General features: G+C 38.2%; 1 protein-coding gene across 9 annotated transcripts in view; it reads right to left on the bottom strand.

Moving 5' to 3' along the window:
• Positions 1-6,141: 6,141 nt before the first annotated feature.
• Positions 6,142-13,015, bottom strand: part of SMARCA2 (SWI/SNF related BAF chromatin remodeling complex subunit ATPase 2) — a 122,192-nt gene continuing 115,318 nt past the window's right edge. For all 9 annotated transcript variants that reach the window (XM_075740925.1, XM_075740916.1, XM_075740917.1 and 6 more), the window contains 3 exons: positions 8,977-9,109; positions 7,676-7,818; positions 6,142-7,056 (listed from right to left, as the gene is read on the bottom strand). In XM_075740925.1, coding sequence (XP_075597040.1) covers positions 7,021-7,056; positions 7,676-7,818; positions 8,977-9,109 — 312 coding nt within the window. In that variant the 3' untranslated portion in view covers positions 6,142-7,020. The remainder of the gene's footprint in view (positions 7,057-7,675; positions 7,819-8,976; positions 9,110-13,015) is intronic.

Genomic DNA, 13,015 nt, shown 5'->3' on the forward strand with positions numbered 1-13,015 from the left:
AGGACAAGCTTTTTTTTTTTTTTTTTTCCTTTTTTTTTAACCTGTCCATCTCAGGGAAATCATCCCTGTAATGTACCTAGATTCTGGTATGGGCCCTGCTACACAGCGTTTCTGTATCTTCCAGATTCCCAAGTAGTGAAAAATTTGATTAAAGATGCAAGGTAAATGATTTTCCTATCAGCACTCAAGATGGCCAGGATTTAAATCTTGACTGTCACACAGAAACAGTAGGATATAAGGATGGCATGAAGAAATGGCAGAAAGTTACATCCAGTGGTGCAGCAATGGAAGTTGGTCTAATAAGGGTTTCCAAATCCCGCAGAAGTAAAATGCTCTTATTTTGATAAGATTGCCCCTTATGTAGTTTAAATGAACTGTGATGTATTAAATACCTATTTTAATTACTGCTTCTAAGCACTTAAGTGCACTGACGTGGAATACTTACCGTCTTTTGTGCATCTGCAGAATGTCAGACATGCTCAGCCTCACTGCTTTGTTCCTTGAGCTTAAGAACTGCTCAAAAAACTTCAAGAACTGCAGGAGCACTGACGTGTCCCCAGGGTTGTGCCCGCAGACAACAGCGCTAACAGCAACAAGGTGTCCTCATCTCATAAAATGGGAAGGCCTAAGCGAATGGTCAGACAATGCCTTTTTCCTCCTCTCTCTCGTGTTGGAAGGACAAAGGAGATGGGAAGTAATGCTGCACAATGAAGCAGTAACTGCTTCAAGTCTGTAAGGCATCCAAGTGCATATAAAATTGATTTCAATGGAAGGCGATGGACAGAAGAGCAACTATGCTGGAAGCCCAAAGGGAGAATGCACATAATAGATACTACTACAGTGAAATGGGATATAAGCCATAACACAAATAATACAAGTCGATATCAATTCACCTCCATCAGAAACTATGGCTGTTTCAGAGAATGAAAATTATGTTTAGCATATAGATCTCTTTCATTTGCAGTGAACTCATGTCTTAGTATTGGGGGTCTTCTCTTTATCTCCATCTCCTGGTGTGAGAATAGCCCATGTAACGGTTGTATTCACAGGTGGCATGTGATGCAATACATAGCTTCAAACTGTTGATCCCATCAAAAGTGTCAAAATGTAATGAAGCATCAGTATATGTCACCACAGCAATGGATTGCACATTAAAGTATGACACTGAATACCCAGCACAAACTCAGGAAGCAGCTACCCGAGCTGGAAGTTGTCATGAAAATGGTGTTTGTCTCAGGTATAATTTCGAAAGTAAATCTTCTGGTCACTTCAAAATGCAAGAGCTTCATGTTACAGTTATTTGTTGAGATTCAACCTTTGACAGCAACTTGGCATACGTGGGAAGAAAACACAAGCTGTCATCATCTAATTGGAGAAGAATTTTGTTCTTACTATGTCTGCTGTGGTCATGCAAATAAGGGAGAAGTAGAATACCATATGTATTGAAATACAAGCTCCTTAATAGAGGCAGAGGAATAAAAATATTTTACCTTTTAACAGTGTCAGATAAAGGCAGAGTTCAACACGTTCTTTGGCACAAGCATCTCTCTGTGTGAACGTAAAGTCAAAAGTATGGCAAATATCGCCACATTCACAACCCTCACAAGTAAAGCAAACGGAGGGACAAGGACTAGTGTCTGGAAAGCAGGTGTGACCTCCACATGAGGAAGAAGAAGAGATATGCCTGCACCAACCTTCTCTCACTTGAGGGGAGGGTGAGCTTGTGGTTGGCACGGAGAAGTAACAGAGTGGTGCTGCAACCTCCAGTTAACTTTTGGTTTATGTAATGTTTACACAGTTGTTGGGTAAAATCTGACTTTCTAACTTTGCTCATGGAGAATAAGCAGGCCGTATCTGGATAATCCTTCACGGCATTTTTGGATTTCATTTTAATTAACAAAATTACCCCAAACATAAACATGGTCCTTCATGTTTAAACACTTAAAATGTATGACTGCACAGTCCCAAAGTTCTGTTCCCACGGAATGGGATGTCCAGTTTCTGTAAAACAGAACTAGGTAAATGCTGACTGGTAACTTGTTTCATATCCTCTGCTTACTTTCTGTCTCATATACCTTCTGTCCCTTGTTCAGCACAGTAAGATGAGGGGTGAGTGACTCGTAAAATTATATACAATTCTACTGCAAAGCAGTCAAAATTGTGTATTGTTCACCTCTTTGCCTGCCCTGCACCTACTTCCCCTTCCTCCTTATGGTCAATGCACACACACAAACTACTTTTGCTAGCCCCTTTTGTGAACCTACAGAACTTGACGTACAGTTATGTTTCAGCTTACAGTTTGAGTCCCTATTCAAAACTGACAATTGATTTTTTTTTGCAGGAATTCTAAAGTATTTCAGAGGATGAGCAGAGGGGAAAGTAAGAGACCAGTCTAAAAATCCTTTTATAAAAACTCATTTTGTTTTTAACATGTTGTGACCTGTTTTCTAGACGATGTGTTCAGTAAACCCTATTGTCCAACTGTCATTAGTGAAAAAGTGACAGTAGATTGTGGATTATTAACAGAGCTATTGATGCCCTCTTTGGGTACTTGACAGGACCGAGCACGTACCAACAGTTTCATAATTGCACACTACTTTGAGGTTTACCACTGCACCAGCTGTGCCTTTGCCTTCCAGCACACGGAAGCTGTGGCAGCATCTCCACGACACTTCCTGCCCATCTCTCTGCCTCAGTCATCAACAAATTGCCAGCTTTATTCATGAGCTGAGTGAGGGACTGGAGCGGTGTGTGTGTGGGGACACCCTGACACTTCTAAGAGCAATATATGACAAGGAAAACAAAAATACGTGTGGGTCTGAAAGCATAGCCAGTGCAATACTTTGCATTGACGACCAGACACATTTAAGCAGGAAGCCATTTATATTAATGAGTAAAAGGTTTTGCATTTTGTTTCTTTCAGAAGGTGAGAGGAAAAGAAAGAATAGCATCTGAAATGTACAAAAACTGCTAAATGTTATTCATCTGGCCCACTTACACTGCTGCCTACTTCCCAGGAGAAGCAGATGCAACAAGAAAACCTCCCGCTATTTATTTCACTTTGTTTAACTTCCTCAGCACCCAAGCAACACCATTTCCAATTTTATTAGCAAATTTTCTGCAATTAAGGTAGGAAATGAGTTAATTTCCCTCAATATGGATTGTAGCATTGGGCTTTTATTTGTGTATTGTCCAAAAAGTATTCCAAGTGCTTTGCATATCAATGTGTACAAGAAAGAGAATACCGTAAAAGAGAAAGTGTGCTTTCATCTTTAACATGGATTTGTACAGACCTTAAAAAAGATTTCCTCCTCTTTTATTGTAAAGAATTTTGAAAGTTACATATGACAACAATTTACCCAGGATCTTTTTCTTTATATAGTGATGTGCTGAGATTACCAGAAAAAAAACCATCTTGAAAAATGCAGTAAATTCATACAGAGAAAGAGCAAGATAACAATTAAGAAATTACTCTGGGCAGAAATGAATTCAAATACTAAGCAAGATAACAGGACAAACTGCAGCAGAGGTATAGGTATGATTTAACAGTCATAAATCAGTTTTAATCTAATGATAAAAATAATTGCATTTTTTCTTGAAACTCAGAGGGGAAATTGAAAATATTTTTAAATTCCTTAAACCTGATAAAACAAAAATTGCAGCAAAGAATTCAAATGTATTTCTTCATGCAAACCAATATCCCCATATGGCTTATAGTTATTGACTAAAAAAAAAAGTTACTTTCATTTTTAACAGAAATGTTGGGTCTTCTTACTTCATTTTTATTCTCCAGTTGAACACTCATCTGTAAATAATGAGTTCTTGAAAAGTAAATCAAAGTGGGTCATCGCAAAGTCATCATGCACTCTGGGGATGGGTAACGTGACACTGTGCCTTCTACATCTAAGTTGCCAGTTTAAATCCAGTCTAGGCCAGCAGTGACTGAAGTCTACTGCCAGATGTTTCTTGCCATGCACAATGGGTTGGTAGACTTAGTTCATTTTGCAGTGAGAAAACAACATTTATATATGGTCTTGTGAAACTATCACTGAAGACAGAATGGCTTCTGCAAAGCAAACTATGCCGCATCACAGATTCAACTGAATGGCTGAGGTTGGCAAGGACCTCTGGAGGTCATCTGGTCCAACCACCCTCTGCTCAAGCAGGGCCACCAACAGCCAGTTGCCCAGGACCATACGTCCAGACAGCTTTTGAGTATTTCCAAGGATGGAGACTCCACCACCCCTTTGGGCAACCTGTGCCAATGCTCAGTCACACTCACAGTGAAAACATTTTCAGTACAAAAAGGACATAAAACTATTGGAGAGTGTCCAAAGGAGGTCAACAGAGATGGTGAAGGGTCTAGAGGGGAAGACATAAGAAGAGAGGCTGAAGTCCCTTGGTTTGTTCAGCCTAGAGAAGAGGAGACTGAGGGGAGACCTCATCGCAGCCTATAACTTCCTCACAAGGGGGAGCAAAGGGGCAGGTGCTGATCTCCTCCCTCTGGTGACCAGTGATAGAACCCGAGGGAACAGAATGAAGCTGCAACAGGGGAGGTTTAGGTTGGATATCAGTAAAAGGTTCTTCACTGAGAGGGTGGTCAGGCACTGGAACAGGCTCCCCAGGGAAGTGGTCACAGCACCGAGCTTGACTGAGTTCAAGAAGTGTCTGGACAACGCTCTCAATCATATGGTCTGATTTGGCAGGTCCTGTGTGGAGCTGGGAGTTGGACTCGATGATCCTTATGGGTCCCTTCCAACTCAGGACATTCTATGATTCTATGTTCAGAGGGAACCTCCTGTGTTTCAGTCTGTGCCCATTGCCTTTGGTCCTGTCACTGGGCACCACTGGGAAAAGCCTGGCTCTGTCTTCTTGGCATCCTCCCTTCAGATACTAATTCACATCGATAAGGTGCCTTTGAGCCTTCTCTTCTTCAGGCTGAACAGTCCCAGCTCTCTCAGCCTCCCTTTGTATGCCACATGCTCCAGTCCTTTAATCACCTTAGTGGCTCTTTGCTGGACTTGCAAAGTATGTCCATGTCTCTCTTCTACTGGGGAGCCTACCACAGGACAAAGCACTCCAGATATATCTCACCAGGGCAGAGTAGAGGGGAAGGAACACCTCCCTGGACCTGCTGGCAACACTCCTCCTAATGCGGTCCAGGATACTGTCAACCTTCTTTGCCACAAGGGTGCATTGTTGGCTCATGTTCAACTTGGTGTCCACCAGGGCCACCAGGTCATTTTCTGGAAAGCTGCTTCAGACATTGGTCTCATCAGTGTGTCCCTCTGACATCAATGGTATCTCTCTGTGAAATACAGGGCCTTCCATTCAGGTGGGGCACACACTAGGAATGAAACGTTTGAAATTGCTGAAACTAAGCAAAGTTGACTTATCTCAGTGCAGGGTTCATATATGCAAATGCGCACTGACAAACATAAATCGCTTTTCAACTGAGCTAGAAAAACATGAAGCAGTCAACATACTGCAAGGCAGTATACAGAGATATGATGTAGATGCATACTGAGAAACGCACAGTTCAGATAACAATGAAATGTTCTGTTTACAAATCAACTCCTAGGCTTGTACATTTTCTACTCAATGTATGTTCCAATCTAAGAAGTTTTGATTTTCCAGAGTAGCAACATTAGCTGTAGATATGTCATTCAAATGTTTACACTACCACATCTTGGTGCATCGCAACCCTGATACCTCAAGATAATACTTAAACTGACTTATAGGTAGGCTGACTGCCTGCATAACTAATTGTATTCATGCCCACTGAGGCCTATGGACATACCTTTCCTGAAAGAAAAAGAAATGTTCATTTTATTGCTTAATCACTTGAATTGTAATTAGGTAATGAATTACACTTTTACTTCAAGGTATTATTTTACTACTTCAATTTTATTATTCATATTTTAACCTATATTGCATATCTTCTCCCCATCTCTGAGGATACTGCTATGGTATTTGAATGAGTTCTTATTTTACATTCAGGACAGACCACAGTGGACCTCTCTACAGGAGACATTCCTGCCCTCTTGTCCTTACTATAAAAAGGTTTTTGCGGAACTCATAACAGAAGGCCCCATCTATTGAGCTAAATTATCTCTTTATTAGGAAAGCACTGACACCACATTCTTCAAAATTACTGGAATTTTATTTGCCTCAGGCTTATGACTTGCAACCAAAGACATTGTGCAAAGAAAGCAAAGATTAAGTACACTTTAGGGAAAAGGTGATAATCCACATTGGTAACATAGAAGATCAGTCTGATGAAAGAAGCCATCCATTATACTATATAGATTGCAATATTCAATAGCATTTTTTTTAACCCAACTTTTTTAATTGAGGAAAAAAAAAGTTAAGCAAAGTTTACAATAGACATAAATTTGATACAATTCAAAAAGCATTTTTCTGAAGATCGTCAAGCGTAAAGTGGAAAAATGTATATGGGACAGGGTGGATGAAGGCTAACTACTGTACATTTATAAGCTATTAAACAAAGTTGCATATATGTACCACAGTGTAAAAAAAACAATACAGAACAAATTAAAACTTTGAAAACTGCCTGATGAAAAATAAAATAACCAGTGGCTTCTAATGGCTTCTCCTGGTTATCAATGCTACAAAAGACTTTTTTTTTTTTTGTCTTTCTGATGCCACTGAAAAACATCATCAAATGGTAAAACCAGGCATAATCAAACCATTACCAAGTTAAAACCAGCCCATAGAAATATACTGTCAACCCACATTTTCCATCAAAAGCTTTTTGGTTGTTTTGTTCTTAAATCTTTTGAGGCCCATTTGGTCACAATATGTTACATTTTTTTCCTTTTTTTTACACCATGATATCATATGTTTGTCTGGCACTATCCTAAAGCTAATTTATAGAGAATGAGAATACAGAAACAACCCAATGTCTATTTGACAAAATGAGTTCACTGGGTGTAAAATAGGAGAAGGGAGAAGAGAAGGGGAAGGGGTCAGTTCTGCCAAGAAAATAAACCCTATGGATCACTCATCATCACTTCCGCTTGCTTCCGACTGGTCCTAGAGGTAAGAGACACAAGACAAGTCAGAAATTCTTTGCCAGCTATTCTGTGGAATTTGTTACAGAAGGAAAAAAAAAGAAAGTAAAAGGAAGAAAAATTACAATTAAACTGACAAATCAAGATAGCCTTAAGAAAGGTACTATGTTATCTAATATTCCTCTTCCATGACATTTCATTTAATTGCTGTAGACTTCTTTAGAAAAGGGAAGACAGACAGTCAGGAAACACCAGATCCTTCTTTATACCCAGACATCTAAAAACAACTGGGACAAGGTCTGTTTTCATCTGTTGCAATAGTAGAAGCACCCACCAAAAAAACCCAAAAAAGCTAACAGTTTTTCGTCTGTGGGCAAAAGCAAACAAACCATGAGGTTTAAAGGTTCAAAGAAAGTAGGAACAGCTCCAAACTTCTTACACTTCTCGTCTTTCAGCACTGCAACCAGATCTCATAAGCACACCCACATACAGTTAACACCCCCGCCCAATTCTCTGAAGATGATCCAAACAGATTAAAAATGTGCTTAAGCATGAACAGTTGAGAATTCTGACAGCAAGCAGAACAGGGTAGAGACGCAATCACTGCAACCACTTCCACAGTCTCAATGAACAGAACTTACATTTTCATCTTGATCCTCATCACTATCATCATCACTCACGACAGGCTTGGCTTTTGCTCGGCTTTGCCTCTTCTTGCCTTTTCCTTTCTCCCGACTTTTTTCGTCCTTCTTATTTAGCTTGATTTTGACCTTCACTGATTTTGCTGCAAAAAGTTTAACAGTACACATGAATGTAACTTTCACTTATCAACTTTTAAATGCTGTCTCTGTTCACAGAAATTGACCCCTGGAAGCAGCCTGGAAAGATATTCCCCTCTGTTATTTGGACTGTGGAACAATGAAGCAGAAGTATTTGCTTTTATTTTTCTACTTCTGGATAGTTTTAACAATAATTTCTATTAAACTATAAAGAATAACTTTAAATCAACCATGTGCATCTTCCTTTCACTCTCAGAATGCATGATGTCTACGGTGGATGTATATGGTCCTGTGAGAAGATACACACCTAAATATATTTTGTTCCTTGCATATAAAAATGTCTATCCTTCGTACAAACAGACAATTTTATTTTAAACTACAGAAATGCTATGTGGAGGTGACTGGAAAATTTTGAGTTGACACCTTTCTGAAGAACATGTTAAATTCCTGATTCCAGAATATCCACTCATTTCCAAATGAACTGCTCAAGCTGCATGCTTTGCACACCCGCGTGACGTACTTGGAAGAGTAGCTCAGGGCCAAGTACTACAGTTTCTGTAACCAGACAGATGGGGTAGCTGAAGAGTATGGGTAGATACAATGGGTGGCAGAAAGTGTAATGAAGGGATCCCTCTTTTTTCACTGTATCATGTTTCCAAGTTTGCAGGTACTGAATGAGTGTCACCTCCCGCTACTGAAACAATCGGAGTTTCACTTAGTCCTTGCTGTCGCACTGAAGAATATTTCCAACACCTTCTGGTTTTCAACCAGGTGATGAGTTTTATATGTCACACCATGCCTGAATATTGACCACCCATGGATAAAGACTGTTTCTAGCTTTCCAGCCATTGCTATTTACAAATAGCATGAACAGAACCAGAAGGGTTTATAAATACTCATGGCCAGTCAGATCTGCTTCCACAAAGCACCTCTGTGATTTTTTTCTGGCTTAACAGTAGTTCACTATGATCTAAGAGGTAGAGCCAGAACATGCAGCCAAAAGATATAAGCTGAATGTTAACACCCAAAGCAGCAAACTTTGTAAGAAGTTACTTCCACCAATGGAAAACAGAACCTTATAATCAGTCTCCATGCAGAAACCGGAAAACTTCCCCTTCCATCCCCAGATTTAGTTTTTTTTCAGTATTTCATAGGGGACTCACATTCTGATTCTGATTCTTCTTCTTCTTCTTCATCTTCATCATCATTGCTTTCATCCTCACTTTCTTCTTCTTTGGCAATCTTCTGTCGAGCACTTTTGAACACAGACTGAAGAACAATGGAATCCTCATAGATCTACATTATGAATATAAACCTACGTCAGAACTGTAAAGTCAAGCGATATCAACAATTCACAGAATAGACCTTAATTTCCAGTGCAGACCCACAAGTATATGTCCTTTTCAAATACTGAGTAGCAATGCTTGTTGCATGAATTTTACAAGAAATGCCAACATTAATTTTTCATGCTGTAAATCAAGAGGTTTGTCAATAGTGAGCCACAAAAATACAACTCTTAAAATGAATTACATCTAAAATGTCCAATTAGAGCGTTTTTCTTATTGTTTTTATATAACAGGAACTATTGTGTATTTTCATTAGATTGTAATAGCCTTGAAAAACTGCCAAAGCAGTAAGCAACTTAATTAAAAAATGGGTTATAGTCCAGCAATACAGTTGATAATGACAAATGGCTAACCCTCATGTTATTTATCCTTAGTTTTTTCTGAAATCCAAAGTGACTACAAGGAAAATAAATTTATCCCGAGCAGCTTATTCTTTCCTTCCTTCCAGACCTAAAAAGACTGAAAAAAAATAATAATCAGTGCTTGTTCTAAACTTAGCACCTGTTCTCAAACATTTTGTAGCTTGCTAAGTGTCTTGGGTACATCAGATTTTCTCTTTAACCTCAAGCATGAGAGGACTCTCAAGAGTGAGGGGGCTACATTTGACTTGTAAGACTTTTCTCAGATTAACCCAGTAAAAATCTTGTGGTCTTGCTGAGTACCTGGGACTTAATAATCACCTTAACAAATGAACTTGTACATTTTGTTCTGTGAAAGGTCAGAAGTCAAGCACTGGACAATTCAGCACTGGAAAATTAAGAATAGTTAATAGAAGGGTACAGATTCATAGACTGTATTTGGTTTTATCATTATCATCACCTGAACTACCTTGGCTGTCATCCTACTCCTTTGGCTAAATTACAGACTTTCTTGTATAAAGGGACACTGGCTATTTGTGAGAAAGATAATGGAAATATTTTTGGCTGCCATTATACAATGTGTATGTTAAAACTCATAAAACTGCTCTAATACTTTGCAGGTTCAACAAAATGAATTAGAAAAACTTTGTTCATAATACTTTACACGAAATATGCAATCTCTCTTTTTTCACTTGACCGCCAAGTCCTTTTTAGAAAAACTGCCCCTCACTGCAGACTGTTCCCCATTCTGTAAGTACTGCTGTGCTTTTTGTTATGAGATGTTTGACTCTTCTTGACCATGGTAAAATTTCTTGAAATATATATATAATAATCATGAATGTTTTGAAAAGGCTTTTCTCCTATTGTCTTACAACATTACTGGGCTGTGAGACTCCACGGCTTCCTTCCTTGAAGTCAAATGATTATTGACTTTCTCTTATACCTACTTCTTTTCACGTTAGCTATCGATAGAAGCCCCTGGGTTTCTCCTGAGGACCATTTATTTTTCTTATACATAGAGCTAGCATATTCCATTGTTCTCAGGAATGGCTCTTTCAATTAACCTTGCTGTCCTTTCTCAGACCATACACTTTTCTAAGACAAAAAGAATTAAGGATGTGTACAACATTATATTTTTTTAATGCCAGTCACTACATATTTAGGGTATCACTGTGACCCAGACTTTTAAACAGAATTTCCTAGGGAAATAAAGGGAGTTTAAAAAATATTTTAACCTTCTTAATGTGGAATTATTTGTAATAGTCAGTATCTATTTTGATCCAGAATAAAACTTGGGCTGCTTCAGGAAAAGCTGTGCGAATAGAAGTTTTCTTATTTTGACCAAAATTCAATTCCAACAGGTTTCACAAAAACAAGCTGCAACGGCAGTGGAACTTCCTTCAAAAAGGGAGAAGCAATGACAGAACTTCATGACAAATGACAACATTCATGACAAATCCTTTGTTTCAACAGGCACATACTATTTTTAACCCCTTACGTGTCTGTGTTTCATTTGACCATTACAATGTGAAAAACTTTTCAAATCGCTGAAGTTGCATTGAGGACAAAAGACTCAAAATACAAAGTCTGTTTCTCCCTGAAAACCCCTCATAAGGCTCCAGCTTAGATGGAACTGCTTTGCTCCAAGGAAAAGCAGCATGCCTTATACTAACAGAACAAACATGCAGAATTTCACTTGAAGTCACTGTGTACTTAACTGCCTGAATTAACCTTTTGGTTTTGGGTCACAAAAATGATCTGGTTTACTCAAGTGAACTGGTATGTCAGAGCACAGGTGGACCCGAACTATTACAAATAACATGAGGTAGCCTTAAAAACTGGAGGACTGCCGCACAAGTGTCCCACAATTCACTGGAAATCAAAATGAATGGTATGAGAACTTATCAGAAAGAAACCAAAAAAAAGTGTTAGATATGAGTTATTTGGACTTCATGATATAAAAAGTAATACTAGGTCTGGTAATTAATGTTGGTACATTGGAACGGAAAAGAATACTGCAACACTCTGATACAGGTTGGGTTACTTCCAAACAGAGCAGCAACTGAACATTTCTACTGAACATTTCTACCCACTCTGGATTATTCCTGTCAATTCTTCCACCACTACCTACCAAGAGACCAGTTTCCCATTAGCAATTTGAGTCATTCTGATGAGAATAATTTCATTATTTTTCCCATTTAGCCACTGATTTTTCTTCGCCTCTGTTTTACCTCCTCTACCAACTTTTACCATTTTCTAAAGTCTCAGTGATACTTCTTAGTATTAGCCTTCCTTCACTTTTTTTTTTCATTTGTTATCATTGCATATTTATAGCTGTTTTACTGCTATGTGTCTAAGCAGTAAACTGGCAATGTAGCAAAATTTTGTCCCATGCTTCCTATCATCATTAATTTTCTTATTAAAATATTTTTAGTTGAATTATTTATAGGTTGTTTCCATATAACTGAAGACAGTAAAAATACCACATGTACATATTATAGAAAACATTTCCTGTCTCTAGATAACAAAAATAATTACAAAATGATGAACTGTATTCAACAATCCTTCATAATTAATTGCATGCTCATTTTAATTTTTAATTCTCAAATTTTAATATAAACTCCCCAGTTTAGCTAAGGGTCATCAGTAATGTTTAAGAATTTGAAGGATGCATTAGTATGGGCAGCAACAGCCTTCTTACTTAGATTTCTTTTGACATAAATTTTTTCCTCTTGTACATTATGGGAGTTGTCTTCATGTTCTCTGTTTCAATTTAATATTGTGTATGCATCAAACTATTTGGACCTCATCTATAAAAATAATAATCCAAGACTATGTTTCACTGTATTGTGATAACTTTGTTATCTTTCATTCAGATTTTGTAGTCTCTCCTTTTGTGTCAGTGTCCTGTTCTGAATTCACAGCACTGAGCGCATTCATGTGTGTGAAACATCTGTTAGAGATAAGAGATTTTGCCTTCTAAACCTCTGAGACTCATCTGGGATTTATTATTACTGTCTCTTAAAATGGACACTGATCTTTAAGCATTAAAAAAAAAAAAAAAATTACCAGAGGGGTCAGAGAGTATAAAGCTTCATACACAAAGCTTTACTGCTGGACCAATCCTGCATTTTTATCTTCCATTAGCAGAACTGCAGAATTCACTACGAAGTATTTTCTCAACATCCTCTCCGAAGCTGTACTGTTACATATTCTTCTATCATCTCCTGTGGTAAACCCAGGCTGATACATCACTCTACACACACTGCCTTTTACCATAGATTCACATAGTCTTACAGCAGCTCTAAACTACACACAGATCAGAAAACACTGATCTCAGAATTAGCATCAAAGCCAATTTCTCTGCATGCACACACTGCAGCTCTGTCCAGTGAATTCTGGATGATTCTAGGAATCTGGGCATTTTTCCATATTTAAACTAAGAATTAAAACACAGGGTTTATATAACATAATATAATAACCCACAAGCACTGAAA

This window comes from Balearica regulorum, chromosome Z, assembly GCF_011004875.1.
Source record: "Balearica regulorum gibbericeps isolate bBalReg1 chromosome Z, bBalReg1.pri, whole genome shotgun sequence".
In the NCBI taxonomy this organism is placed as follows: Eukaryota; Metazoa; Chordata; class Aves; order Gruiformes; family Gruidae; genus Balearica; species Balearica regulorum.